Source organism: Megalops cyprinoides, chromosome 22 (genome assembly GCF_013368585.1).
Source record: "Megalops cyprinoides isolate fMegCyp1 chromosome 22, fMegCyp1.pri, whole genome shotgun sequence".
Taxonomy (NCBI): Eukaryota; Metazoa; Chordata; class Actinopteri; order Elopiformes; family Megalopidae; genus Megalops; species Megalops cyprinoides.
Window position 1 is genome coordinate 832,541 of NC_050604.1, and position 27,987 is coordinate 860,527.

Genomic DNA, 27,987 nt, shown 5'->3' on the forward strand with positions numbered 1-27,987 from the left:
CTAACTCACTGAACCAATAACTGTAGACTAGTGAGAAGCAACAACTGCAAAACTCACAGTGAATACAGAGCTCTGTTATGGCAGTCAGAAAACACAGCAACCCCAACCACACTGCTGTCAATGTGTAGAGTCTTCTCCCTGTAGATTCAGATCCACACAGACACCCCCATCCCTGAGATTTATGGAGCAATGAGTGCAGACATTGCAAAAGCTTTCAAAATGGACAATGGGGAAAATCCATAACATTTGGAAAAACCTGCTTTTCTATATACCTTGGAACCCCATCCCCCTCTTTTTCTACCAGTCTCTCTCTTCCTCTCATTTCTCTTTTTCACCATTTATAGGTGTTCCTTTTTATAGGAACCAAAACTCTGGTTTCTGATAATAAACCAATAAACCATGTACATCCTATCATTCTTGTTTTCCTTCAGTCCTTCATACCAGGATTTTAAATCTTCAGAACATAACTCATTTCACTGTTTTTATGTCGGGAGGTAAACCGACACTTGCCACCGCGTTGAGTGCCGCGATCGGGAACTAATTGGGAACCACGGGTGCGTGTTTGAGCCGGAGTTGCTGAATGGCTGCCGCTGCCGAACTGGCGGGGTCCGCGCCTGTTCTGGATTGTCTTGATTAGCAAGAGTACATGTTAAAAGCACGACAATTCAGGCAATTGGGGGTACGGACGGCTCGGGAAAGAAACGCTTTGCGCCGCAGGTTTTACGGGGATATTATTTTTCGGTTTGGATTTTTGGTTATTGTTTTCGGCCGGGGTTTTCCTTTTGTTTTGGGAATGTTTCTAAGTTTTGTTTTTGTTTTGTGTTGCTGTTGAGTTGGGGAGAGATCCCGGGATCCGATCTCTTAATAGGTGCGGGAGTGAGTGACGGCGGAGCGCTGCAGATCCGGACCGCTTCCAGGAGTGACGCCCGGGGCAGGTAAAGCAGCGGAAGCTGGCGGGAGAAGAGAAGCGAGGCTGGAGCGGCGGCACCCCAGGCTGGGAAGGAGGCGAATCGCCCCTGTGCAGTTGCCCCTGTGCAGTAAGGAACGTGACTGGCGGTGTTGACATTTGTGTGTGCGCGTTCCTTATTGCAGTCTGCCCAGCCAAGCAGAGCGGGTGATTCGTTCCGCTGTGTCCCCCCCCCAGCGCGACCATAACGACTGTTCCGGAGCTGCGCGAGACATGGCGAACATCAACGTCGGGAGGGCGCGGTCTGGACCAAGGGCATCAGCAGCACTTTTTTTTTTTTTTTTTAAAAAAAACCTTTTGTACCTGTACTCCTGTGTCCTGGTAGTCTGGCGGGCGGATCGATTTGGGGAACCTGAGTTGGGTGCCGGGGGCCTTTGGCTTCCGAACCCCCTGACATTTACATATGTTGTAAATATCTGGAAACAATGTATTGTGTATACTTATGGGTAATATAGATGTTAAAATTAGAGACCTAAAAGCCTGTTATGGGGAAAGAAGGGTTTGTCATTTTGCTGCTTTCCCTTTTTCTTGCTGCTTTCTCCATTACCACTTAATAAATTTGCAGTTACACATTTGGCTTGCCTCAGTGTAGTGTCCTCTGCACTTGTGCAGGAGTGTTGAAGCATGACGAATGCAGTCCTGCTCCCCATCTGCACCACAGGAGAGCGAACGCTAAACGGGATTGTCTTTGACTGATCCGTGTGAGCAACATGGGGACCCCCTATTACACAGCCTGTCCTGAGCTGAGTCCCAGGGACCAGGGTAAATCCACCTGGTCCTTTGATGGGCTGTATAGGTAGGGCAGTGAGGTACTGTAGCCGAACTGGAAATCGGGATGTAGCGCCTGAGCTACAGCTCTAGGCAGGAGCCTGGAGCAGGGACAGGAAACCAATAGAAAATGGTGATTACTGGATATTTGTTGCAGGAATGAAACCTTAAACCATAGAGACAAGGAGGGAGTGGGGGGGGGGGGCAGGGCAAGGGCAGGGGCAGGGAGATGTTTGTAATAAGGAAAAATCCCGGCAGATAAGCACTATGGTAGCATGCCTAGGGGATGAGAGGCAAGGGGCCAGCACGATCATGATGGCAACCCTAAGGCAGTCAATACCAGACCACAGCCAGATAAGGGTAACACAGAGTAACCATGCCATGATGTAGTGACAGCAATGATCGCTTAGTCCACCAGAGACTCTACAATCAATGCCAGTACCATGTTGTGTCCCTCAACTAATAGATTTGAAACGGGTACATTTTTAGCCTAGACTTGAAGGCCGAGAGAGTGCGCTCCCTGAGCTTTGGTGGGTAAATTGTTCCACAAAAGAGGGGCTGCATTTTGAACCAACTGAAGGGGCTTTAGGGAGGCATATGCACATCCTGACAAGGGGGCATTACAGTAGTCCAATCTGGATGTAACAAAAGTGTGGATTAACTTTTCAGCATTGTGTATTGATAGAATTTTCCTGACTTTGGCTATATTCCTCAAATGAAGGAAAGCAGTATAAAGTGTTTTTATGTTTCAAAAGAGCTCAGGATCAAACATGACACCAAGGTCTTTGATGGTTGCACTTGAGACCAATATTTCTGTTTTGTCCAAATTTAGAGGGAGGAAATTATGGGCCATCCATGTCATTATGCCTTTAAGGCAGGCTTCCATGTTTGATATTTTCAAGGACACATCAGGTTTGGCCAATATGTATAACTGGGTATCACCTGCATGGTAGTGGAAATTAATGCCATGTTTACGAATGATATTGCCAAGAGGCACCTTGTATAAAGAAAAGAGCAAAGATCCTTGTAGTATTCCATGTCTTACTCTGGAGTGGTTGGAAGACTCATTGTTAATAAAAACAAAGTGGTGTCACTCTGACAGATAAGACCTGAACCAGGATAGAGCTTTTCCACTTATGCCAATCAGGTTTTCAAGTTGGTGTAAGAGAATAAGATGATCGATAGTATTGAAGGCTGCACTTAGGTCTAGGAGCACAAGTAGGGAGATACAGCCATTGTCAGAGAGAAGTAGGTCATTAAGCACTTTTAGGAGAGCGGTTTCTGTGCTGTGATGTGGTCTAAACCCAATCTAAATCCAGACTGAAAGACTTCCAGAATATTACTGGACTGTAAGAAGGAACAAGGTTGCTTTGTTACAAGTTTTTCAAAAGGAGCAGGAGATTTGAGATGGGCCTGTAGTTCAACAGGTCATTCGGATCTAGAGTCCATAATCCATACCAAACTGTCATTCACTGAGATGCAAAGCAATAATGGCTACTGTAGCTATTTATTGTCACAGTTAGCTACTTCACTAACTGCAGTTAACATTCCCTATAAATACTCCAAGTTAGCTAACAAGCTATTTGCCTTTGCCAACCACAGCTGTGTTTCTGAATGTGCAGAATCAGTGCTTTTAAATAAATTTTTAAATAGATTTTGTGTAGCTACTGGTCATTAATGTCAAGCTCGTTTTGGCTTCACAGGGATGACAAAACCAAAAACATCACTTTGGGTAGCTTGATTGTCTGGACCAGGGGTGCATGATTCTGCATCTCTGCTCTTCCCACATTAAGAAATTTTAGATAGGCTGCTCATTTTGAGTCTGCTAGTGCTTTGCTGTTATCTAGCTATGTGAGTTATTATTTCAGTGTTTCGTGTCAGTTAAAACATCTTGTTAAAGAAGAGGGACATTAATAGTATATGCAATCCTGTAAACCAGCTCTGTTGTCAGACAAACTTACAAATCTGGGAGGTTATGCCAGTGAATGGCCACAAGACTGAGCTGGGGCAACATGGCTTGGACCTGTTTCAGAATTACCTTTGATGTTAGGTTGCAAATCAGTTTGTATAAAAATGAAAAGTAACCTCACTAGATAAGTTAGCTTTGCCATTAGCTAGCTGGTATCAACAAAGTAGGAGGTATGTCTTGATGATCCAGTAACAGGACTGAAGTGAGTCGACTGCAAGCATGAGCTGACTAGCTAACTACTTTGGCAGCCAAATGTTGACTTTTCTTGTCATTACGAACAGTTCATATAGGAACAGATATAGCTGGAAACAACATTTAGACTTACAGTAGTTTCTTGGTCTTATTTTAAGTAGCCAGGTAGCATTGTAATGTAAATGATAATGTAGCTGCCCAATTTATTCAGCGTTATGTCCACGTTACTTGTTCAATAAAGCTCCTACTGATAAACATCTCTGAATAATTTATAGCACTTCACATGCTATACCCCGAGGGTCTCAAGTCTTTATTTGTTTACACATGGAGATGTGCTGGATCTCCTCCTACTCACCACCCCTGTTGTCAGTGTAATCAGGATGGAGTGCCTTTGGGACAGTTATGTGGTAGTCATCGTAAAAGGTTTATTCAATATCTCAGACTTAAACAATTCTTTCTGTTTGTAGTCTGTGTGAATTATTTTTATTGCATGTGTTGTATACACTATATGGACAAAGGTATTTGGACACCTGACCATTACACCAACAGGGACTGTAATGACATTGTATTCAAATACATATACTTTAATATGGAGTTGGTCCCCCTTTTGCAGCTATAACAGCTTCCACTCTTCTTGGAAGGCTTTTTGGAGTGTTTCTGTGGGATTTTGTGCCCATTCATTCTGTAGAGCATTTATCAGTTCAGGCACTGATGTTGGACGAGAAGGCCTGGCTCGCAATCTCCGTTCCAGTTCATCCCAAAGCTGCTCAATGAGGTTGAGGTCAGGCTTCTGTGCGGGCAAGTCCAGTTCTTCCACACCGAACTCATCAAACCATGTCTTTATAGTCCTTGCTTTGTGCACTGGGGCACAGTCATGTTGGAATAGAAAAGGGCCTTCCCCAAACAGTTGCCACAAAGTTGAAAGCATAGCATTGTCCAAAATGTCTTGGTATGCTGAAGCATTAAGACTGCTCTTCACTGGAGATAATGGGCCTAGCCCAAACCCTGAAAAACAGGTGTGGCCAAATACTTTCGTCCATATAGTGTACGTCATTTCATATCTCGATAACGATACATATCACGATATAGCACATTTTCTTTAAATTCAATGAATAATATAAAATGACCACATGGAAAGTCCTATTTCTCATTACATTTTGAATTATATACTCGACAAATAAAAGCTACTTTCTCACATTTGATTATTTTTCTCCTTTTATTTAGAACCTTTGTGCAAATTTTCAATTTACGCCTCGTTTCCATATAGCTCTGTGTACGTATGCAAGTCAACCGGACGTCCATTCATTCCTATGGGAACCTCTGTGATCTCCGATGTGTTTGCAAACTCCTCCTTCCATTTTTTAAGGTCCAGAATTTGCCTTCGAGTGCGTTGAAAAAATTTACTTTTGCGGCGGATTTCGGAGAGACCGTATGCACGGTGTGCCTGAAAGTTAATGGCATTGGAAAAACAAATTAGCTAACGGGCTATTTCCTTCAAATCAGTTGCTTGACTGGTGATCGAAGTTAAATAAAAGTGAGAGTTCATTAAACATATTTTGAAGAAAGAATCTGCGTAATCAGGCAACCTTTTGCATCGACATAAACACTGTGCTTTAACCAATAATCTTAAGAAATACAGATCGTCTTTATCACTTTGATATGAAAACTTGATCCCCCTCACCTTCTACCGCTGTGATTTCCCTCCATTATACTGCCGCTCATTTGACATATAAATAGAGGTTGCTTCACCGTTGCATTCATTCCATGATGACACCAACACGAGTGAGAGTTATGTTTTGATCCATCTCCTTTTCCTTGCTTTGAACACTAGAGGGAATATTGCATATATTGTACTGAATTACGGACACCAAACAAAACTGTGTGGAAACGAGGCGTAACCCTTTCGTGGTTACGGTCACACCGGTGTGATTTGCCGTTTAGTGTGTGTATGCTAAAACCGGTATGATTAAAACACTAGACTGGAAAAATTCTAGCTAATTTTAGCTTTGAGGAAACAGCGATTTAACATGAAAAACATAGCAAATGCTAACTGAAAACTATGAGAAGCTTAATAACGCTTATGAAAACACAACGAGCATGTAATGTAACACGCACTATATAGCATAAAAATAAGTTACGTGCGAAAGGGTTAAGCATGTAACAAAATATAAAATATTAATATATAAAATATAAAAAGGTAAAGTGAAAACTGTATGATGGGCTATACATGTGTCTTTTTATTTTGTCCATTAATGTGCTATTTGTCGGCAATTCAATTAATATTACATTACATTAATACAGCTTATTGCATCATGTGTTGATGTGGTGTAAATCCTGTAGGCTATCTACAGGTATTAAATATGTCACGTAAGCACAGGGTGGTTGAACTGTGAGTCACTTCTTGCTGTGCTTGCGCGCTTGGGGGTTGGGGGGCCCAGGAGGCTTTCGTGCCCAGGGGCCCTTGATTTCATAATCCGTCCATGCGCATCTGCCTTCAACAGCCACCACTTCCCTCATTGGTGGTGACTTGCTGTCCTGCATAACTAATACATAATTAGATACATAAATTTGCCTTAACATGTTGTTGATAATATCTAGCTAACACCAAATAACTATTTAGCTAATCAGAGGCTACCTAGAAAGAAACTTTGCCAACTCTAAACAACAATATACAGACTTTACAGAGAATACTGACTTTTTGCAGTCATTGTCATGTATCTAGTTAGAAACCTGATGCCACTTAAGCAAGAGAATACATGTTTATCCCATGAACACCTGAAACCAATTTTACATTTAAAATATAATATTCATCCAATTATACATGCTGTCTGAGATCTGGTGTTTTGACCTCCAATATGTCGTGGGGTCAGTTTAAATCTATGGAAATACAGGGAAATTGTTTTCAACAGTTAAATGAATTACTAATTTTCTCTCAGATCTGATGTCTTTTTAGTAGAACATTAAACCAGAGTCTTTATCTTTATCTGCACACCATAGACCGGTGTAACCTCTTGGCTTTAACCAGCTTCATTATGATAATGACTGAGATAACAGAAATTTCCTGGAAACAGTTAGAAAAGGCATTCCTTGGAAAAGCAGTGTTGTTCAAACTGTTTAAAAGAGTAACGGAGAGTGATGGTAAATAGACATGAGTTAGCTGAAATCAAGTACAGTTAGACAAAGTGTGCTTTATTTGCCTGTGTGGGGGGAGCTAGATGTCTGTGCCATTCATTCTGATAAATGACCAATAAACTAACACATATGGTGACTATTTGATACATTTCTGTATTTACCAGAAGGAGTACCAATAAGTCAATAGAAATACTCATGCATCAATTTAAACATGAGATTTAACCATTATATTGGCCAACAAACCTGTATATATACCCCAGTCAAATCTAAGCATGGTGCCACACCAAAGTAAAAAAGTTAAACCAATGTAAGATGTGAACTAGTATAAATGCAGTAAACCAACTAGTTTGCCAATCAACCAATAGTGATGTACAAAATACAAAGGAATTTTGTCCTGAATAGCACCCCATAGATTAACATTCACAAGTTTAGCAGAACACATGCATCTGCTTGTCAGTGACCACTCCACACACCCACCCCTTGTACAAGGTCACTGTGATATATTGATCACATAATTGTTGTGTGGTAAATATGTTTACTTTTTGGACCTCTGTGAACACGGTCCTGTTCAAGGGTTGCAGTGGCGCATGCACTTTGATCTGTAATGAGAGTTTTGGCCAAGTAAAGTGAAGTGTCGTGAATGCTATCTTGGCGTCCGCACCGTTAATATTCAATTCAATTCAATTCAATTCATTTTTATTTGTATAGCGCTTTTTACAACACAAGTTGTCACAAAGCAGCTTTACATTGTTCCCAGGCCTGAGACCCCCTGAGAGCAAGCCTAAGGCAACAGTGGCAAGGAAAAACTCCCTATCAGGAAGAAACCTTGAGCAGAACCGGGCTCATGGGGGGGGGCCCATCTGCTTCTGGCCGGCACTGGGCAGATAGAACAATAGTAGTTAACAGTAGAGTAATTATAAGAATGTCTCCTAGGATGTCCGGGTCTTCCAATGCAGTTGGCTTTGATGGGCAGGGCAGCGAGGTAGCAGGACTGGAAAACGGGATGAGGCGCTTGGGCTACAGCTCCGGACAGGAGCCCGGAGCAGGGAATAGGAAGCAAACAGAAAACAGTGGTTAGTGGTTGATAAGAATGGCAGGGATGTAGAACAGAGAGGCGGGAGAGGAAGGGCAGAGAAAAAGGTGTGCAACAAGGAAAGACCCCGGCAGGCTAACATTATGGCAGCATACCTAGGGGATGGGAGGCAAGGGACCGGCATAGTCATGAGGGCGACCCTAAGACAGTCAACACCAGATCACGGCACAGGGTCCATGAAAGCAATGACCACTTAGTCCACCAGAGACTCTATGATCCACGCCAGCACCAGGCCATGTCCCTCAGCTGAAGGATTTACTATATAGATATGTTTTGAGCCTAGACTTAAAGGTGGAGAGAGAGTCTGTTCCCCGAATCTCAGAGGGTAAGCTGTTCCATAGGAGAGGGGCTTGATAGGAAAAGGCTCTACCGCCTACAGTAGTTTTGCCCACTCTTGGAATGGTGAGAAGCCCGGCATTTTGGGAGCGAAGGGCTCTCTGCAGAAGATATGGATGCGCTGCTTCCCTCAGCCCCCACCAGAGGGATTTCCTTGTGTGTGCATCATTGTCTGATTGATCACATCTGTTCATAATTAGTCTTTGAGTGTTTGGTGTATTTAAACCCCACCTGTTGTATCATTCCCTGCTCAGTCCTCAGCTTGTCTGCATGCTGTGCCTTCCTGTGCTAATGGTTTGCTTGTTCAGTAAAGACTCTTTGTCTGTTTGTAATCCTCCCATGTGTTTTCAATGATCTCTGCATTTGGGTCCCACCTGCTCAACTGTTACAAAAAATGGAAAAAAAGGGAAGTAGAATTCCACATTATGGAGATGGTGGCCACCTAGACTGAAGAGCTGTGAGATCCTGTTATTATTATTTGCCTGATCACACACACACACACACACACACACACACACACATATACATATATATATATAAAACTTGTCAGCACTGACCATTATGATAAATCCGTATGTAGTTTCAAAAGGATTTTGCATGTTCAAATGAAGTTAGATGGTGCAGAAGCTGATGCTGGTAATGGGTCAGCTCTCCAGACCATTGTGGTTATTTTTATGGAAACTGGAAAAAGGCATGGAAAACAGTATGTATTCAAGTATTCCGTAAGCTGTCTGTAATTATTCCTACCTAATGCCTTCTCCTAATCAATCACTTGTAGAGTACACAACAAGGACATAAAGGAGGGGGGATGCACACACACACACACGAAGAGGGGGGGGGGGGTCACATCACACTGTCCTCTATCCTGTAGTGTGGCATGAGGGGCATAGCTGTGGTTGTGCTGCGAAGGTACAGAGGGCGTAGAGGTACAGAGGTATGAGAGGGGGCGTAGCAGCGGTAGTGTGTAACAGTATGAGGGGCTGTAGCTGTGGTAGTGTATAACAGTATGAGGGGCTGTAGCTGTGGTAGTGTGTGACAGTATGGGGGGCATAGCTGTGGTAGTGTGTAACAGTATGAGGGGCTGGAGCGATGGCAGTGTGTGACAGTATGGGGAGGCATAGCTGTGGTAGTGTGCAAAGATGTAAGAGGGCATAGAAGTGACTTAAGGCTTTGCATTTGGTCATGTTGTAGACATGTTGATATCAGATAAAAGCACATGTTCAGAAGTTTATGAGATGTAATAATGCCTATCTTTAAGATAGGAATCTCCAATCATGAGGCCAGCCTTGCTACAGTACTGAACTCCGGAAAAGAAAATGTTGTGGAAAATACATCAATTTCTGATATATTAAATGCCATGCAGCTGTGTAAAAAATTTTTTTTAAACTTTTTAATGCATAAAGTGAAACATTCTTAAAGGCACCCTGTACCATTGTCTACCATCATCTGCAAACTGGCTCACAGTTGTATTACCTACCTGTTCTGTTAAAGAATAGCCTGTATTACGGAGACCTACATTATTACTATTAATATCATTATTACTATGCTAGTATACACTTTTTATATTTTTATTGCTATGTCAGTGATTAAAGTTTTATTATTAATCACTTTACACAATACATTGTTAAACATATTTTAAACCGTATAAAACATCCTGCTTTTACTGCAAATTGATGTGTTGTGGACAGCATGCCACAGATTCACAGGTACCTTTCTGTGTTAAAAGGACATAGTTCAGGAAGTGCAAAGGTCAGGGAAGACATGCTGTTATAAACCCAAGGAAGCCATGAGCAAGGGCACAACTCCCAGCTGAACTTGGCATCATGGGACACCATCAGGGCCTGACTACCCTGGAGAAAAGCCTTGTCTTCCTCATCGTGCTTCTGACTGGAGCCTGCATTGGGCTGGTGGTGGTATACGTCACTGAGAGCAAAGGATGGTCAGACGTGAGTGATGGAGGAGGTGAGTGCTCACCTCACCATTGGGCATCTGACATTGCATCCTGGGGCATGAGTATTTGCTTTCAATCTTATTCTGATGGATTAATAGAAAACATAATTTCTTCTTTCAACATTTTCTTTCCCAGATTTATTGTGAAATGATAAAAATCATGTTATTAGCATTTAGATGAGCTAATCTATGTGAAATTTAAAAAATGAAGGCCAAAAGAGATCATGAAAATATTATTGTTATTGATCAAGTGGAAATGAACTTTGAGGGACAGTGTAAACTCAGAGGGACAGGTCTTCACCGTTTGGTCAGAGCTGTGTCAGCATTGCCTGTATCACCCAAGAGCCCATTTTCTTGATATGATATATCTCACAGTGAGAATATGAGCTCTACGCTTCGTAGCATGGGATGAAGGAATTATGCTGGCTCTGTTTGGTTCTTTCTTTCCACTAGCAAGAACAGGAAAATATGTAAAGAAATCAGCTCTGGTTGTAGTGCATCCTGTTGTACCTCATTCATTAAATAAATGGTACACAGATGATCTCTCTGTACCCTACAGCCCAGCTGTCAGCATCAGTTCACAATGACTGGAAACCCACAGTGGCAGAACAAACTGCCTTTGTTCCCACAGATTGAGGTGGGCTGTGCTGGCAGGCTGTCCTTGTCTCAGCTCTGTCAGGCACCCTGCGAGGGGTGAGATGACATCAGCAGAGAAGTGCCTATCCACTAGGTGCTGCCCACTTCATTTAGGTGCACTGTGGAACTTAAAATATGAAAAAATTGCCAGTAGATTGTCACTTATTGTAACAATCAACTTCTTTCCTGAAAGAAATGTTGAATGCAGCTTTAAAATTTATTAACTTAAATTTAGGAGGCACAGAAAACTCTTAAGAAGCCTACAAACAAAGCATTGGAAACAAAGCATTCAGTTGACCACTGCCTTCCTGCATACACACATACACCACAGTTCCTGTAGTGTACACTCCTTATCAAGCCTGGGTGTGGGATACCTTTACTTCTGCTGGACCACTATGTGTGTTTTCTGCTTGACAGAGGTGACATTTGTTTTTTCAGTTTTGAAGACATTACTGACATGTGCTGTAGTAGCATGTGCTGCAAGTGCTCTCCACAACAACACAATGACATGTTGGCTACAGCAGCTGTGCTTATTTGCAGCCTAACTTACTATTGGCTGATAAAAGGGAGACTTTGGAATTGTGTTTAAAAAGGCTGATAATGCAGTTTTCTGTTGTGTGATAATTCCACCCTTTGCCCTGTAGCCTAAAGCCCTTCCAACCTCTCCCTAAAGCCTTGAAGATGGAAGTGGCAAAGTGTATAGGCCTTAGCCCTAATTCCTGCAAGTGGGAATTCTCACAAATTATAAAGGGCTATTGGGATCAACCAATAGGATCTGTGTAAATATCCATGTCATGTTATGTCATATCACAAAATTGACTCTAAGCTAATTAAGGGATCTTGGAAGGCTATTCCAAGGCTTAGAAACATTAAGCATCCTGATAAATATTTCAATTTCTGAAATATTTTGTTATTGTTTATGTGCATTTGGCTAACTATCTCACTAAAACATTTGCAAACACTGTTGAATTAATGTAAGTTACACAATGCAAACAATTCTATTTTCTACTTTGTTTCTATGTTGTGCTTGAATCTGCATGTACTGTACAGGGGTGCATTGATGTGTGGTTTAAAGCTCATTAGACAATCACATACCTGCTTTTTTTGCTGGATTTCAACTGTCTAATCTATACGCTACTTTAACTTGACTGAATCCTTCATTAAAGTCTTACATTTATCTAATGTATTTTTCATGTTTTTATATGTAATTAGCAATATATAAGCTATATTCAATAGTTTTATCAAACTTAAAATTGATTTGCAAATGTGAAGTGGGGAATAAAACTGTACAAAAAGAACTGAAATTTGGTTGTGGTCAGTTCTGGAAGTATTGCAACATGATATCAATAATTTGAATTTAGCTGACAAGATGCAAACGTCATTACCTAAGTCTGGATATTATCTAAGGATAACATGACTTTAATTTCAACTTTGCAATTACTGTCATGTGCACTCTTTAATCTGTATACATGCTGTTGTGCTGTGATAACATACATAATCTCTATGCTAGCATTGCAATGAAATTATATCAAGTACAGCCTCCCAGATTAAGTGTTATAAAAATAACCGCAGTTTGGAAGTGTAGTATATGTAATCAGATCTCACATGTTGCACTGGGTCATACATGTGTTTCTTGTCTTCGCACAGACACTGTGGCTGACTCTGGATGTGGGAATCCTCAGCAGTTCACAGCACCATCAGGCGAGTTTACCAGCGGGAACTACCCTAGTAGCTATGACAACGGAAAGACCTGCAGCTGGCACATTATTGTGGACACTGGAAAGGTGAATATGTGCTGGAAAAATATTATACTAATGACAAAGTAGAACTAGAACTCCTAAGAAGTGTCTTGCATTTTCTTATAATTTATGTAGATTATCTCCCAATTAGTCTGTAGACAAACCATCTTTAAAGCTACAGCTACCTAGCTAGCCTGTTAAATGGATGTACATTTTCATCATGAATGGGCCAGATCTAAACAATAATGACAGAAAACGTAAAGGCTATGAAAAGAGTGGAGTTTAATATGAGAGTGGATGTGGCTCACTAAATACTGGTAATATCCCCTATGACATACCGTAGGAAAAAATGAATTGATACCTGGCTAGTAATTTCATACAGATGATAAACTATAGAATGGTGATTGACTGATGTAATTCATGTTTTTTCATGATGATTTCAGTGAAATGATTTTTAGGAATGTTAAGTTGCATCCAGTCCTCCTTGGCCTTTTGCTTTAACTTGCTTAACTTGAGCAATGCTTTCTCATTTCAAGAATGTGCAATGGTAATCAAGTCTACAGTGTCAGGGAGGTGCATTTCTAGAGGACACTCTAAAAATGGACTTTTGACACTGGACACGTGTTTATTGTGTATTTTATACAGTATCAGAAAGAATAAAATGCCGTATTAGCTATGCTACAGCTGCCAGGGTGGCCTTTTAATTTGCACTCTTTTGCATAGGTAATCCAAGTGTGGTTTGAAGACTTCTCTATAGAAGAAACTAAGTTGTGTTCTGCAGATTTCATCACCGTAATGGACAACCTAGGAATAATTGGTAAGCATAGAAAATGGCATCTGTTCTCTAATTTATGAGTGGATGTCTGCAAACTGAAATTGCAGATCAGGATATCGAGACTGCTTTTCTGATCTGTTCATACGCAACTCACACCGTTCAGTAAATGAGATGTCAACCATCTTAATGTGACGTACCTCTCCACTGGGCCACAGTCTTTGCAGTAATTCAGATTAAGGAAAACATAGGTCACACTGTTTCTGCAATGGACACCCCTTCTGTTTCTCCCCAGAATGCACAGAAGCTCCTGTTGTTTCCGCTCTTAACTGTGTCACTGTGCCCCAGATTCAGGGCATGACACGTCTTCTTCCGCTGAGCCTGTCAAAATCGTCACACTCTCAGTTTTAAAAGCAAAAGCACTTCTGTTCCTTCTTCACTGCTGTGTCATGATTGACTAAAGCCTCCACCCTTGCAGGGTGCAGGCCTCAAAGCAAGGCCCTTGAAAAAAACCATAACGTGTACATTATATTCAAAGGGAGGGGGGTCAACATATTGAAATATGACTTGATTTTTTTCTCTGTGTAGTTTTCATATTGTGAATTAAAACATTTATGTGACTATAGAATGATGTTTTCATTATGCTTGCAGATAATATAGAACAAATATGCAGAATAGAACTGATAGCCATATGTTTTTTCTCCTTCATATTTTGTAGGGAAGTTTTGTGGGCATTCCAAACCCAAACCATTTGTTTCCTTGGGAAATAGCTTAGTGGTGTATTTTGACACCAATGATCGAGGGACAGACAAAGGGTTCAAAGCCCTTTACAAAGCTGTGGACCCAGGGAGCATCTCAGGTATGGCCCCCAATCTTCTGCAGTAGTGTTGTCATAGATGGTGCGTGTAAAACTGGCCTCCAGTGTGTAGTAACTTGTATGCACAGGCTTCAAGACTTCAATACATTTTGGATAAATGAATATTTTTTTGTATCTGATTTTGATTAACACTAAAATGGTGGAAGCCCTAGATTTAGTTATTGAAATGATGTATAAACTATGTGCCTCGGTAGAAGCTGTGTGCTAACAGAGCTCCTCTGGGTGGCTGCTGAGCTGAAACACTCTCTATTCCTGCTTCCAGAAATAACAGGAGGTGGTGGGCTTGTAGAGGGGGACCATGGAGAGATTCTAACCCCAGGCTTTCCTGCTCAGAATTATGAGAATGGAGTTCTCTACCAGGTACCAACTCTCCCACTGCCAAGGCTCACACCAGATCCTGACTGAGTGCTGGGTCTATAAACCATAAGAGCATGAAACCCTTTCTGCTGGGAAGAAATTATTTATTGCCCTGTAACAGTGCAATGATGTTTTAGGGGTGATGACTTCAACAATGCTGTCTGAGATCACATGGTCTATGATCATGCAGTCTGTAGCACTGCTGTCTGTGGTCACATGATCTGTGATCATGCAGTCTGTAGCAGTGCTGTCTGTGATCACAGTCTGTGATCAGGTAGTCTGTGGCAGTGCTGTCTGTGATCACACGGTCTGTGATCATGCAGTCTGTAGCAGCGCTGTCTGTGATCACAGTCTGTGATCATGTAGTCTGTGGCAGTGCTGTCTGTAATCATGCCGCCTTGCTATGTATCAGTGGAGGATCACAGTTACTGCAGGAGAACAGATCCGGCTTACATTCTCCGCCTTTGAGCTGGCGTCTGAGGGCTGTGGGGACTATGTGGACGTTTATGATGGACATACGGATGGTTCAGCACACCTGGGTAAACAGTCCACACACACACAATGCTCATGTATTGCCTACAAAGCCACACAACAGATCAACATGGTAATGTTAAGTGAATAGTTTTATGTAAGAAGGCCAAAGCTTTCAACTGCATGTGTCAAATAGCCTGAAGTAAATTCACTTTAAGGTTTGTGAATAAGAAATTCAGTCCTGTAAATGTTACTACTGAATGCGATATTCAAACTATTTAAAAACAAGGAGCTTCAAAGACAAAACATGAAATATTTAGGACTTACACCGAATTTGTTAAATATGAATTAAATCAATTACTTAGTATCAGACACACTTTGGGATAGTGAAAAATGTAGTTAATCTCAGGTTGATCAATATAAGATGCAAAGAAAGCAGTAACACACTTTAATTTCAGCATAACTTCCACTACAGATATTGATTTCATGAAAAATGAAAACTCGTTTTGAGATGGAGATAAACAGTCTTTGTTGCATCTACTTTCTCAGGTCATTTCTGTAGTGAAAAGATTCCCAGCCCAGTAGTGTCCAGTGGCAACACCATGGTAATACGATTTAAATCAGACTCCTCTCAGACTGGAAAAGGCTTCCGTGCCAGCTACATGCTGGTGAGCACCACCACCCCTGCCACCACGACCCTAACCAGCACGACCACCGCCACACCCCCTGTTACCATGGTACCGCCCATAATGACCACCACACCAGGACCAGTCGGTAAGTAGCCCAACACAGTCCACACTTTTCAGTTAAGAATTGCATTTATACTCAGGGGTCTTCTATCCTGTGAAGTATTTTTGCTCTAGGTTTTAGTGGACTCTTGTCCCTGTTATCTTCCACATGGTAGTGCATATCTAAGAGGTGGGGTGATGATTCTGATAATGGTAATTGTTATAGGTCTAATAACTGTCAGCTGTAAACTTTACCTTTGACATACACTATCAATACTTTCTGAGTGTTTGCATGCAAGTGTATATGTGCATACTGTATGTATGTATGCATGTGGGTATGCGTCAGTCACTTTTTCTATCCTTTCATTTGAAGCATAACCTCATTCCTCATTTTCAGATTCAGGCTGTGGAACAAATGCGCAGCTGCATGGCCGCAAAGGCACAGTCCAGTCCAAAGGATTCCCACAGGCCTACCCAGCTGATCTACAGTGTATGTGGAACATCTCGGTCCCAGAGGGCTTCCTGGTCAAACTGCAGGTCTCACACATGGCTGTTGTGGGAGAAGCAGGGAATTGTGGGAATGATGCACTTCTGGTTTCGGACAGTCTGCAGTCATTGGGTATGTAGAGTTTATCAACATTCCCACTCCACTAAGGTACAGCCGCACAGTAGAGCTTATGGGTCCCCAAATCAACTGCTTTGTATCTAATCTTCTCAAGGCCTGAGAAGGGAATGTTGCAAACAACTATCAGCCATTTAAGCATGAGACGATAAGCATCTGTGCTTTCTGTTTGAACTTTGATTTGATTAACTCTGATGTGAACTCATTGAAGGTTTGAGTATGTACCCCAGTGCTGGAAATCTGTTGATCAGCTTGCAAAGATAAGCATATTGTCTCCCTGTAGAGGCAAGCATGCCAAACACCATTCATCTCAAAAGTTGTTGATACTTCTCTCTCTGCACATTGAACAGTCAAACTGATATCCAAAAGGACTGCATAGTGCACAGTCTTTAAAATCTTTTGTCTAGCAACTTGTTTGGGATCAGTCCTACCTTACATTTCCCCTGATCAGACAGGCAAGGAATTTTCATCTCATCTCTCTTTCTCTTTCATCTCTGTCTCTTCCTCTTTACTGTAAATGATTCTTTCACTGGATGCAGAGATTGCTTTTATTTTTGGCTGTTTACGCACTAGTATGGGAGAGATACAATCTGTTAAATTAAAGGTTGACAGAGCATATGCCATACCTATATAGCACTGACAGTTTGGCCCTCTTTGGTGTTTCCTACCCAAATAACCACAATGACCCTCAGGTCTGACAATAAGCACTTAACCATGTGCCATCTAACTCATTTAAACATACAGAATTTGGATACACCCTGTTATGATCAATTGTTGAAACTTGGGCCATTTGCACTTCATTATTATTTTTCTTGTTTTCTTCTTTTAACTCCCTTACATTTTTAACACTATTTTAAGTCTCTAGTTTTTATCCTTGGCAGAAAAGAGTTTCCAATCTAGCTAGCTAATTTATCTCCTTATTGGCATCCTTGTTGGCATTTTTATTAATGCAAGTGTAGCAATATACCTTATAACAGTGGGCTGCATGTTACCTCACAACAAGTATCAAGACGTGGGCCTTATCATCCTAATCTAACATTATTATTTACGGCCAGCCGTGAATTGACACGTCCTGGTTGGAAGTGTCAACTTACGGTTAATTAGCTAACCAAGCGGGCTAATTGGTGGGTTATATAGATTGCCAGTTAGCTAGCTAATTCTGTGTTCAGCCAGTGGGTTTGCTAAGTTATTCACTGTTTAGATGGAGAAGCTGCTAGTATATATCTGTACTGTGCGCAACTTAATTTTATTCTCAGACAATTTTCTGTTTCATACAAGCTAATGTCCTAGCTTGTCATTGGACTCATTGGTTTGTTAACTAACCAGCTAGCTTTCTACACCAGCTACCTAGTTTTATTTTCAAAAAGGTTTCCATTAGCTCACTAGCAAAGTCACTGGCTAGGTAGCTAACTTTTTCACTAAGTATAGCTAACTTTATTTACAGTTTACTCTATGCTACTGAGATAGCTCAATAGGTAACTGGTGTAGTTAGCTAGTCATTGTCCAGGGACTGATTCGCTCGCTCACTGGGATTTTAACAGTATCTTTAAAAATCATAATCTCTGGCACAGAAACATTAATGGTGTTTTTAAGTAATGGTCAATAAAGCATCTATTTAATACAGCCTCTAAGAATTGTAAGAGAGAACACAGATTCTCTGGAGCATTTGTATTTACAAATGGAAAGAAATAATGCTAAATATCTCATGCAAGGTGGAGGTCGCTGTGAATCCTACCTCATCATGAAATGAGTCATTCAGATTCAAATATGCAAATAGGAAGTTTTTCATTGAAATATTGATAAAACGTTTTGATCAGCTAATGACATTGGGGTGAGTCCCAGCTGCTCAACCCTTAACATCTCATTCCTTTGATGGATTGATGAATGGTTTTGATGGATTTTCAGTACAGTATGGAACAGGCAAAGTACTGTTACAAAGTTTTCTGTGATCAGATAAAAATCCTTCCAGTCAGTAAGATTCCAACTGTTCAGTGGTGATTTCAAATATAACATGAAACCATTTCATTGTATTTTATAAGCCAGCTAGATAGGTATATCATTTACTTTTTGGCCAGTTAGCTTAGCTCTTATTAATACAGCTCTTTAGCTACCAACCTACAATCTTTGACAATTGAGATGTGCTTGCTAGTGTTACCTCACTAATATGATTGAAAATTGAGTTTCCTAAAATGGGGGGAGGGAAGAATGGATCTGCCATGTTTTGGGGTTGTTCTGAATCTACAGGTAGAGCCGTTGTTCAGAAAGAAGGACTCAAGAGCTTTAACTTGCAAAAAAGCTTTAACTTGCAAAATGTAAAAATCCTGGTGTTGGCCAAATTCCTCATGCTTGGCTGCAAATGAACATTCCAGTATCTCAATGATCTTATGTATTCATCCATATCTACAAAGAAATGCTTAACTAAGCAAAAAGCTTTTATTTTTAGCTGCCATTGTCAATCACCAGACCTCAGTGCAATTGAATATTTGTGATTTGCACTCAGTGAATCAGTTCACAAATGAAAACGAAACCATCTGAAGGACCTCGGGAAATTCTGCCAGGAAAAATGGCCAAAAATCCTCCTCTGAAGTTTCTGAACCTAACAAACAAGCATGGGATGAGTATAATGTATGCCAAAGGAGGATTACAAAACTACAGTGGTGTGAATAAATGTGACCTTTGCTTTATCTGGAATAAAATTTATCAGCAATATGATCTTAACGAGAGCTGTGCTGTTATATTAACATTAAAGTGTTGACTATTTAATTAAGAAGAAAAAACATTCAGAGCATTTTTTTCTGCTACATTTTTTCACCATGAAAGCTATCAGAGTGTGGGAGTGAGTGACCATATGTTCTCAGATCATGCGCTTATGATGTAAGTGTTATTTTTCAGGCACCCACTGTGGATTCATTCTTCCCCCAGTCATTGTCAGCTCCAATCACGAAATGTCCTTGAGGTTTAAATCTGATGCACGACTGTCTGACAGTGGATTCTCCGCAAATTGGGAAGCTGTGTATCCAGAGGACATTAGAGGTAAGAGCCCAGAGTCCTGACACACAGTGAAATATTTATGGTCTCTAGATTACCTAAGTGTAGTCTTTGGCCATAGCTGTAGGTTAATCACAATACAAAAGTCACATCTGAAATTAGACCCCATTTATGTAGTTAAAACAAGAGGTACATGGTGCCTTGTGCACTCAGCTGAGCATACATCACCTAGTTCTCTGCATGCTTTTAGCTGCAGTTTGGCACTGTTACAGATGTACTAACTGTATATATAAACCTTACTCATGATGGAAATGTGTCGATATCTCCTCAGAGATCCAGGGCTGTGGTGGAGCCTCACAAGAGGAGGATGGGGTTATCAGGTCCAAAAACTGGCCCATGTATTACCCTGGCAACAGCCAATGCCTGTGGATTATCCAGGTTCCACCTCGAAAAACAATAACGCTGACCTTCACAGATTTTGAGGTGGAGGAGCCTGGCATTCTGCTTGGCAAATGCTTTGATAATGTTGTCATTTATGACAGAGCTAAAATGTACGGTGAGTCTGCTGTAAATCTGTCTCTACCATACATTTAGTGCAAGTACTGAGATATGGTTTGTTAAAGTAAGGTATACTTGTTAAGGTAATTTTACAAGCACATCTGCTATGTGAATTTTGTAATACATTTTTAACTTTTTAATTGGTTAATTATTTACAATTTCTTTCACTTATGTCTTCATTTGAGCCATTTAAACTGTTGGCATGTTCAACAGCAAATGCTGTTGAAGCCATTGTTGCTGTGACACGTCTATATTTTTGAATGATGCCTAATGGCCACAAAATTATATTAATTATAAAAATGCATTTGAACAGAATAAGCGAATGGTGATTTTCTGCTTGTTTTTAACACCATCAGGCCCATTTTGTGGGTCCAAACTCCCACCTACAATCCAAACAAAAGGAAACAAACTGCTGATACGCTTCCATGCTGATTTCTTCACTGAAGCCAAAGGCTTCAGGGCTTACTGGACCACTGACATGTCCCAGCCTGCTCCCACAGAGCCCCCACAGCTACCCAACCCCTGGGACAACATCACCATTGGTAACCATCTTCATTCACATGGCTTATCAGTCTTATTCAGCACAACTTACATCAATTATAGGTCTTTACAATGTTATCCATTTATAGAACTGGATATTTACTGAAGCAATTGTGGGTTACGTACTTTGCCCAAGGGTACAGCAGCAGTGACCCTATGGGGAATTGAGTATATGAGTATAGACAACAAGGTCTTGTTAAATGTCCGACAAGCAGGTTGTTGGCTTGGAGCAAGGAGTAGAGCTCCTAATCTAAATGAATCACTCACTGCTGTGCTCAGATTGGTGTTCATCTCATTCAGCCAGCTGTGTAACAAGTGGAAGTCTGCTTCACCGTCATCACTGTCTCTGATATTTCTGAGAAGTGCTTTGGCTTTGAGGTTAGAGACACTATATTTTTCCTGATTTCTCCAAGACATAAAGTGAATATGACAAGGAAGAGAGTGAACCCAAATGCAGAGAGGTCTTGAGATACAGGAGGTTTGGTTCAAAAGTAAAGCTACTGTAGCAAAGTGCAAGAGCAGTCACCCTACCCAGCCTCGAATCTGGGTCTACAGGGTACCAAACCTGCTGCTTGACCACAACACCAAAGAGCCAGGCTTGTTGGTATGGCAGTCAGAGCGCATACTCAGCCATAGTGACAGCACTCTGTCACAATTACCCATACTGGAGATTCACTATATATATATATATATACACACACACACACACATACACACACACAAAGATGCACAGACAGACACATACACATACATATGGCAACTCAAGACTGAGCAAAGACAGGGACAAAAGGCAGAACTCAAATAGCAGTCAGCACAGGTGCGAGCACTACCTAATCAGCACAGATAAAACACATGAACTAAATGAGACAGAGAACTCAAGGAAGTTATGTGGCCATCTCATGGCCAACCCAGGAAGCAGCAGCTGCAGTGAGGGACTGGCTAGTTAGACAGATGATGAAAAAGGAAGTATTTCCCTGGCTCTGCATGATATAACAATGAGACAACCAGCCCTGGGGATATTAGATTATTAGTCTCCCATTTTTCATGATGGTAATAGTTAGATAATATGTAAGATCAGAGGAATTTGGTGTGGCACCACTATCCCTAACCAGGAACCTATGATCATGGTCGCTAATATAGCCACTTGAGGACACCATCCATGATTATGTGGAAAGCCAGAAGGCATGACTCTGAGTTTTTAGAGCATATTTGTAAGTCTTGGACAGCCATGAGGTACAGTGGCATGAAAAAGTATTTTCCCCTTTCCTGATTTCCTCTTTTACTGCATGTTTCTCTCACTGAATGGTTTTGTATCATCAAAAAAATTATTAGACAAGGGAAACCTGAGAAAACACAAAACATATTTTGATTGCAATCAGCCCTGTTGAGCTTAAATGGCATTTATATTGAACATTACCATCAAAGAGACACAGGCACACAATGCCATGATCAAAGGAAATTCCAGAACAGCTGGGTTGTTGAGATATATCAGTCTGGAAAGGGTTACAAAGCCATCTAAGGTTCTTGGACTCCACCGAACTACAGTGCAAGCCATTATCTCCAAATGGAGAAGACTTGGAGTAGTGGTGAATATTCCCAGGAGTGGCCGACCTGCCAAAATTTCTCAGAGGGCACAGTGGCACCTCATCCAGGAAGTCTCAAAAGATCCTAGAAAGACTTCCTAATAACTGTAGGCCTCTGTAGCATCAGCTAAGGCCAGTGTTCATGACTCAGCAATAAGAAAGAGGGCATGAAGTGGATACAGCATTCCATTGTAAGAACGTTGTACATACAGTGAAACATGGTGGTGGCATGGGGATGTTCTGCTGTCTTGGGACCTGGATGACTTGCGTCATTGAAGGAAGCATGAATTCTGCTATGTAGCAGACAGTTCTTAAGGAGAATGTCTGACCATCTGTAAAGCGTAAATTGGTCATGAAACACAACAGTGATCCAAACCACAGAAGCAAGTCCACATCTGAATGGCTAAAAAGAAGCAAAATTTAATGTTTCAGAGTGGCCTAGTCAAAGTCCTGAAGATTCCTCCACAGGGATGTACAAGGCTCATGTCAAACTATAGGAAGCGTTTAGTTGCAATTTTTCCCGCTATGGGTGTTCCTACCAGATTTAAGGGGGCATTTACCTTTTCACAGGGGTGATACTTCAAGAAGGGGGGGAAGATACTTTTTCATGCCACTTTATAAACAGCATTGTGTGCAGTGCAGTCTGTGTAATATTTTTAACCACACTGCATAAAGAGCATGAAATGAAAATGTATATCTGGAGAACCTTTAAGCATTGGAATGGCAGTAATGTTACTTTATTGAGTGTATTTCTAAATTCCTTTTTGCTTCCAGGATCACACAGAAATTGGACTGTGATTAATTACAAAGTCTGGATTGTAAGAGATTAGGGACTGATTACACAGGCAACATAATGCTTAAGAATAGCACTGGCACAGGGTTGATGGGTGGATAGAACCTGCCTGAGGAAGAGCCCCAGCTGCACTGCACAGATGCATAGATTCGGCCTTTATGCTGTACACCTCGTTTAAGATAATCACCTGTATTCATTGCAAGAAAATAAAAGCAAGGAGCTAGCATCACCATGTGCAGTTTTGTTTTCTTCTCAGAATGTTTTCAAAGTGATAATCTGACCAATACAGAATTTCATATAAGAACACAGAGCTGAGTCACACAGAATACAGATTTTGAAATCTAGTGCTGATATTGTCCTTTTCCTGTGCCTCAGACTGGCCAACTGTCTGTGGAAAGCCTGCTATACCCCCCCTGGTCAACAGTCGCATTGTCAATGGTGAACCTGCTAAAGCTCATTCCTGGCCGTGGCAGGTGTCCATGCAGGTAAAGCCTGGAGATGGGTTTAGACCCATCCATTCAGTAAAAGGGAAAAGCAGGGCAGGCATCAATATTAAAAATAAAATGGTATCTTTTACTTGCATCAACTGTTCCTCCATGATTTCTTTGGTAGAAGTTCTTTCTTTTTCACTCTTCATTTCTGTGTTCCGTCTTTTCATGAACTCATTCTCATAGGGTTTACAGCATGATAAGCAGATGCATCTCATAGTTAATTAAGTTTTAATGTCACAGCTCAGGCAGGGACTCGGGCACAGACAGGAATGCAGGATGCACAAACGAGTTTAATAAGCCAAAACGCAGTCCAGGAATCAAGGTAAAAAAACAGACGAAGTCACAATCCAGAAAAGCACAGCAAACAATACCAAAAACAGATTCAAAGACAAAGTCAAGTAAACAGGCAAAAAATCAGGCAGGCAGGCAGGCAAAAAATCAGACAGACAGGCAGGCAGGCAGAACAGGGAAACCAGCTCATAGCATAGCAGAATAACTGAGACAAACCCGCGACGAGACAAGAAACAAACGGGGAATACATAGGGCAAGGCTAATAAGGAGATGGGATGCAGGTATGCCGGCAGGCAGGTAATAGGGTGGGCGGAGACAGGGCAGAGAGCATGGCAGGGCTGGAACAGGGAAAAACAAAAGCACATGGACAGGGAAAACAAAAACAAACCAGGCTAAGAAGCCACAGTCCTGACATTTAATCAAGCCACACTAAGGATATGCAATGTCTGAATACCTTTTTAACTCTCCACAGGTGTGGCCTGCCAGCCAAACAGAGCCCACATTCTTCCACACGTGTGGTGGAACTTTAATCCACAAGAACTGGATTTTAACAGCAGCGCATTGCTTCATTAAGTAAGGCTTCTTTCCAGCAAACTGGCATTTCCTTGTTACAGAGTATTTTCCCTGATTAATCAGTTAAACCAATTTTATTTAGTATAGCACACTTTTCACACAGTTATTTACAAAGGGAATAAAAACAGGACAAAAATCAAAGTGACAATGAATTGGAAATATTGAAATATTGTTCTTTGAGCCACTGGAAAAGGCAATTCTGATAAACTCCTGGCAAACTGTGGGATACATTTATATCATGTAACAAATATTGAGTTGTTAAGAGTCACAGTCAGTACATCATTAAATGGTGATGTAGGATATAGGGAACTCTACTCTCAGAGTTGTGAGTAGATGCTGGTACACCATTGGGTTGAATAGCAGATCGGAGATCATGTCCTTGGGGCTGTGAGCGGATGGTGGAAGGGCATAGAGCTGGATAGCAGATCAGAGGTCACAATCATGCACATACACACACGATCTTCCACACCCACACCCATACATACACACATACATACACAGTACCTGTAAAAGTGCTCCTCATGTGCTGTGGATTGCAGTTATGCAGATGAACTCCAGCGCTGGCGCATGTGTCTGGGGAAACACAACCTAACCTTTGAGGAGCCCAGTGAGAAGTGCTTCTCTGTGCTGGGCATCTACAGACATGAGGGCTTCAGGTACCCGCAGGTGCCCACTGTCGAGTTTGACATTGCCCTTGTCAGACTTGATGGGGAAGTGATGCCCAGTGCTGAGATCTCCTACGTGTGCATGCCCTCTGTTGAAGAGCAACTGCCTGGAGGCAAGATGTGCTATGCTACTGGCTGGGGGGACGAGACAGGTTGGACCTCTGCTCTGTGCCTTACAAATTCTACCACTGCATCAACAAACATTTGTCTTTTCACTGTGTAATTCACAAATGTGAATAAATTGCAGGAGAGCTTTTTATATTACTGGCATTGCATTATACATACTGTATGTTGTAGTGGTGAAGGCTGAAACAGTAATGTGATTATGTCTCCGTCTGTTGGGTAAACAGTGACAATGCATCTGCTGTGTCAATAGTTATCCTATGGAACGTCTCACACTGACTGATTAGTGCAAAAGTTTGGTTAGCAGTTTAGGGGATATTATAGAATTGACCAATGAAATGAATGAAATACTGTTAATTGAGTTGACTGTTGATAACAATTTGTTGACAGTTGATTCAAACCAACACTTGCACCAGGTAACTCTACAAATCCAAAAGTGGCAGAGACCCTCAACCAAGTTGCCCTACCTGTCGTCCCATTTGATACCTGCAAGAGGATGGATTACTGGTGGTTCCAAGTGAAGCCATCCATGATCTGCTGTGGGTTCACCAAGCCTGATGAGCTTAAGTCTGTGTGCCAGGTGTGTATGTTACATGTATGTTCGGGCTTGTACAGAAACATGTACTGGATATTTCTAATGATCACTTTTTTTTGCTGCATTCATTGTGTGTTATTGTCATACTACATTATTGTCATTTAGCATTCTCATCTAGAGAAACCTACATATGCTACAATTTTATCCACTTTTATACACTATTGCCTTTTGTTGTTGTTTGTGTTGTTTGTTGTTGTTGTTACAGAGTCTTTTATCCAGGGTCACTGTGCTTAGTGTGGTGTTAGTTCTGTCTGCTGTTACCATATAGGCCAGGTTAGACCTGAAAATGCAGTGCAAGTTGTGCTGAATGGCGCACATAGTCACAAGGGACCTGCTCTGTAAAACAGGGGGATTCGGGAGGTCCTCTGGTGTGCCAGGACAGCCCTGCTCATCCCTGGGAGGTGCATGGCATCACCAGCTTCGGGCCCATCGGCTGCATCATGGACAAGAAGCCCAGTGTTTTCACACGTGCCTCAGCCTACATGCCCTGGATAGACCAAGTCATTCGCAAGAACATCTACGACATGCATAGTATGACGTCTCTCTCCACTGACATTATCATTACATTACATTACATTATTGTCATTTAGCAGACGTTCCTATCCAGAGCAACTTACACAAGTTACAGTTTTATCCATTTATACTGCTGGACAGGGGCGCCGCTAGAAATTTTGGGCCTTATGAAAGGATATAATATTGGGCCCCCCAAACCTAGACCACCCACCAACCTAGAAAACCCATTTGACATCCCAAAGTTTAATAATTTGTAGACTGGTACCTCAAGTGTAGTCTAGTGTTAATTACCTAATACTTAGCCTCCTGTCATGTATGGACGGTCAGAGGTACATGAGTGGCATCTCATTAATGTTATTTTCTAGCAAAAACATATGTGAATTCAAAATCAGTTTTGAGGAATTCATTAAAATTCAGTAGTTGAAATTTTGGTGAACGTGTTTCCTGTAAAGTTTGGCTCTAGGGCAGGGGTGTCAAACTCAATTGCACAGGGGGCCAAAACTCAAACCACACTTTAGGTCGCGGGCCGAACAGGATAAACATTTATTGAATACACTAAAACTGAACGTTTTTTGAACATAAATATGAATAAAAACAGACAGGAATATTATTACAGAATAAATAAACTTAAACTTTAAATAACTCAAAATACTTTGCTCTCCATAAAAATATCTCCTGTCAAAATTATACAAATTCAAAATATGAAAAAAAATGGAAATATAAATAAAATTTGTGCTTTTCACCAAAAGTTAAAATAACAACAAATCAAAACATTCAGTTTTCTTTGCTCTTATGCCATTTTGTCAGAGCTGGATGCTTGGCATCTTTTTTTGGCAATAAGTTCGTTTAGGTTTGGTGTGAGGTCCTGTGTTGTGGCCGGCCTGATTTGGCGATCTCCTCTGCCACAATGAAACTTGCTTTCACAGCGGCTTCACTTTGGGATTTTGCTCTGGTGAAAAACGTCTGCTGGAACGTCATATTCTTCTTTAATTCTTCTACTTTCTGTATCTTCTGCTCTGCATTCAGGTTTTTTAGCTTATCCTGATGTTTTGTCTCGTAGTGCCGTTTTACATTACATTCCTTAATTACGGCCACATTAGCCCCACAAAGAAGACACACGGGTTTACCGGCAATGTCAGTAAACATATACTCAGCCTCCCATCGGTTTTGAAAGGCTCTGTTTTCAGAATCAACTTTTCTCTTGGCCATTGTGAGGGGCTAGTATCGCGTAGCGTACAGCAACAGACACTTAGCTAACTTGATTGACGCGGGAATGTTTCAAGGTAGCCTTGCGTCCGACAAGGCAGCTGAACCGCTGCATTGTGGGATCTGTAGTTTGAGTGTTATCGGCGCTTCATATAGCCGGGCCATTATAGTAAATCTATATAAAATGATTTCGAGGGCCGGATAAAATTGTACGCCGGGCCAGATGTGGCCCGCGGGCCTTGAGTTTGACACATATGCTCTAGGGTATCCATGAGGTGCATAATTCAAATTCTGTCCTCTAAAAGTGTTAACATAGTAATACATAGAAACAGAGTTATCATAATACACTAACATTCTGCTGATTGATTTGGAACAAGCTGGGCTGCATCCTTAATTAGTAGCAGTGGTTGATTGGAAAAAATAATCATAAAAAGGGTGACAAAAGTGGCAATACCGCCT

General features: G+C 41.3%; 1 protein-coding gene across 1 annotated transcript in view; it reads left to right on the top strand.

Moving 5' to 3' along the window:
- The first annotated feature begins 10,280 nt into the window (after window positions 1–10,280).
- zgc:154142 (uncharacterized protein LOC555481 homolog) overlaps window positions 10,281–27,987 on the top strand; it is a 35,768-nt gene continuing 18,061 nt past the window's right edge. Inside the window, exons 1-16 of the mRNA XM_036517440.1 lie at window positions 10,281–10,419; window positions 12,691–12,827; window positions 13,506–13,599; window positions 14,273–14,413; window positions 14,694–14,791; window positions 15,201–15,327; window positions 15,809–16,033; window positions 16,385–16,606; window positions 19,502–19,642; window positions 19,929–20,153; window positions 20,512–20,697; window positions 23,447–23,556; window positions 24,326–24,426; window positions 24,966–25,243; window positions 25,631–25,794; window positions 26,157–26,340. Of these exons, the coding sequence (XP_036373333.1) occupies window positions 10,281–10,419; window positions 12,691–12,827; window positions 13,506–13,599; window positions 14,273–14,413; window positions 14,694–14,791; window positions 15,201–15,327; window positions 15,809–16,033; window positions 16,385–16,606; window positions 19,502–19,642; window positions 19,929–20,153; window positions 20,512–20,697; window positions 23,447–23,556; window positions 24,326–24,426; window positions 24,966–25,243; window positions 25,631–25,794; window positions 26,157–26,340 (2,572 nt within the window). The remainder of the gene's footprint in view (window positions 10,420–12,690; window positions 12,828–13,505; window positions 13,600–14,272; window positions 14,414–14,693; window positions 14,792–15,200; window positions 15,328–15,808; window positions 16,034–16,384; window positions 16,607–19,501; window positions 19,643–19,928; window positions 20,154–20,511; window positions 20,698–23,446; window positions 23,557–24,325; window positions 24,427–24,965; window positions 25,244–25,630; window positions 25,795–26,156; window positions 26,341–27,987) is intronic.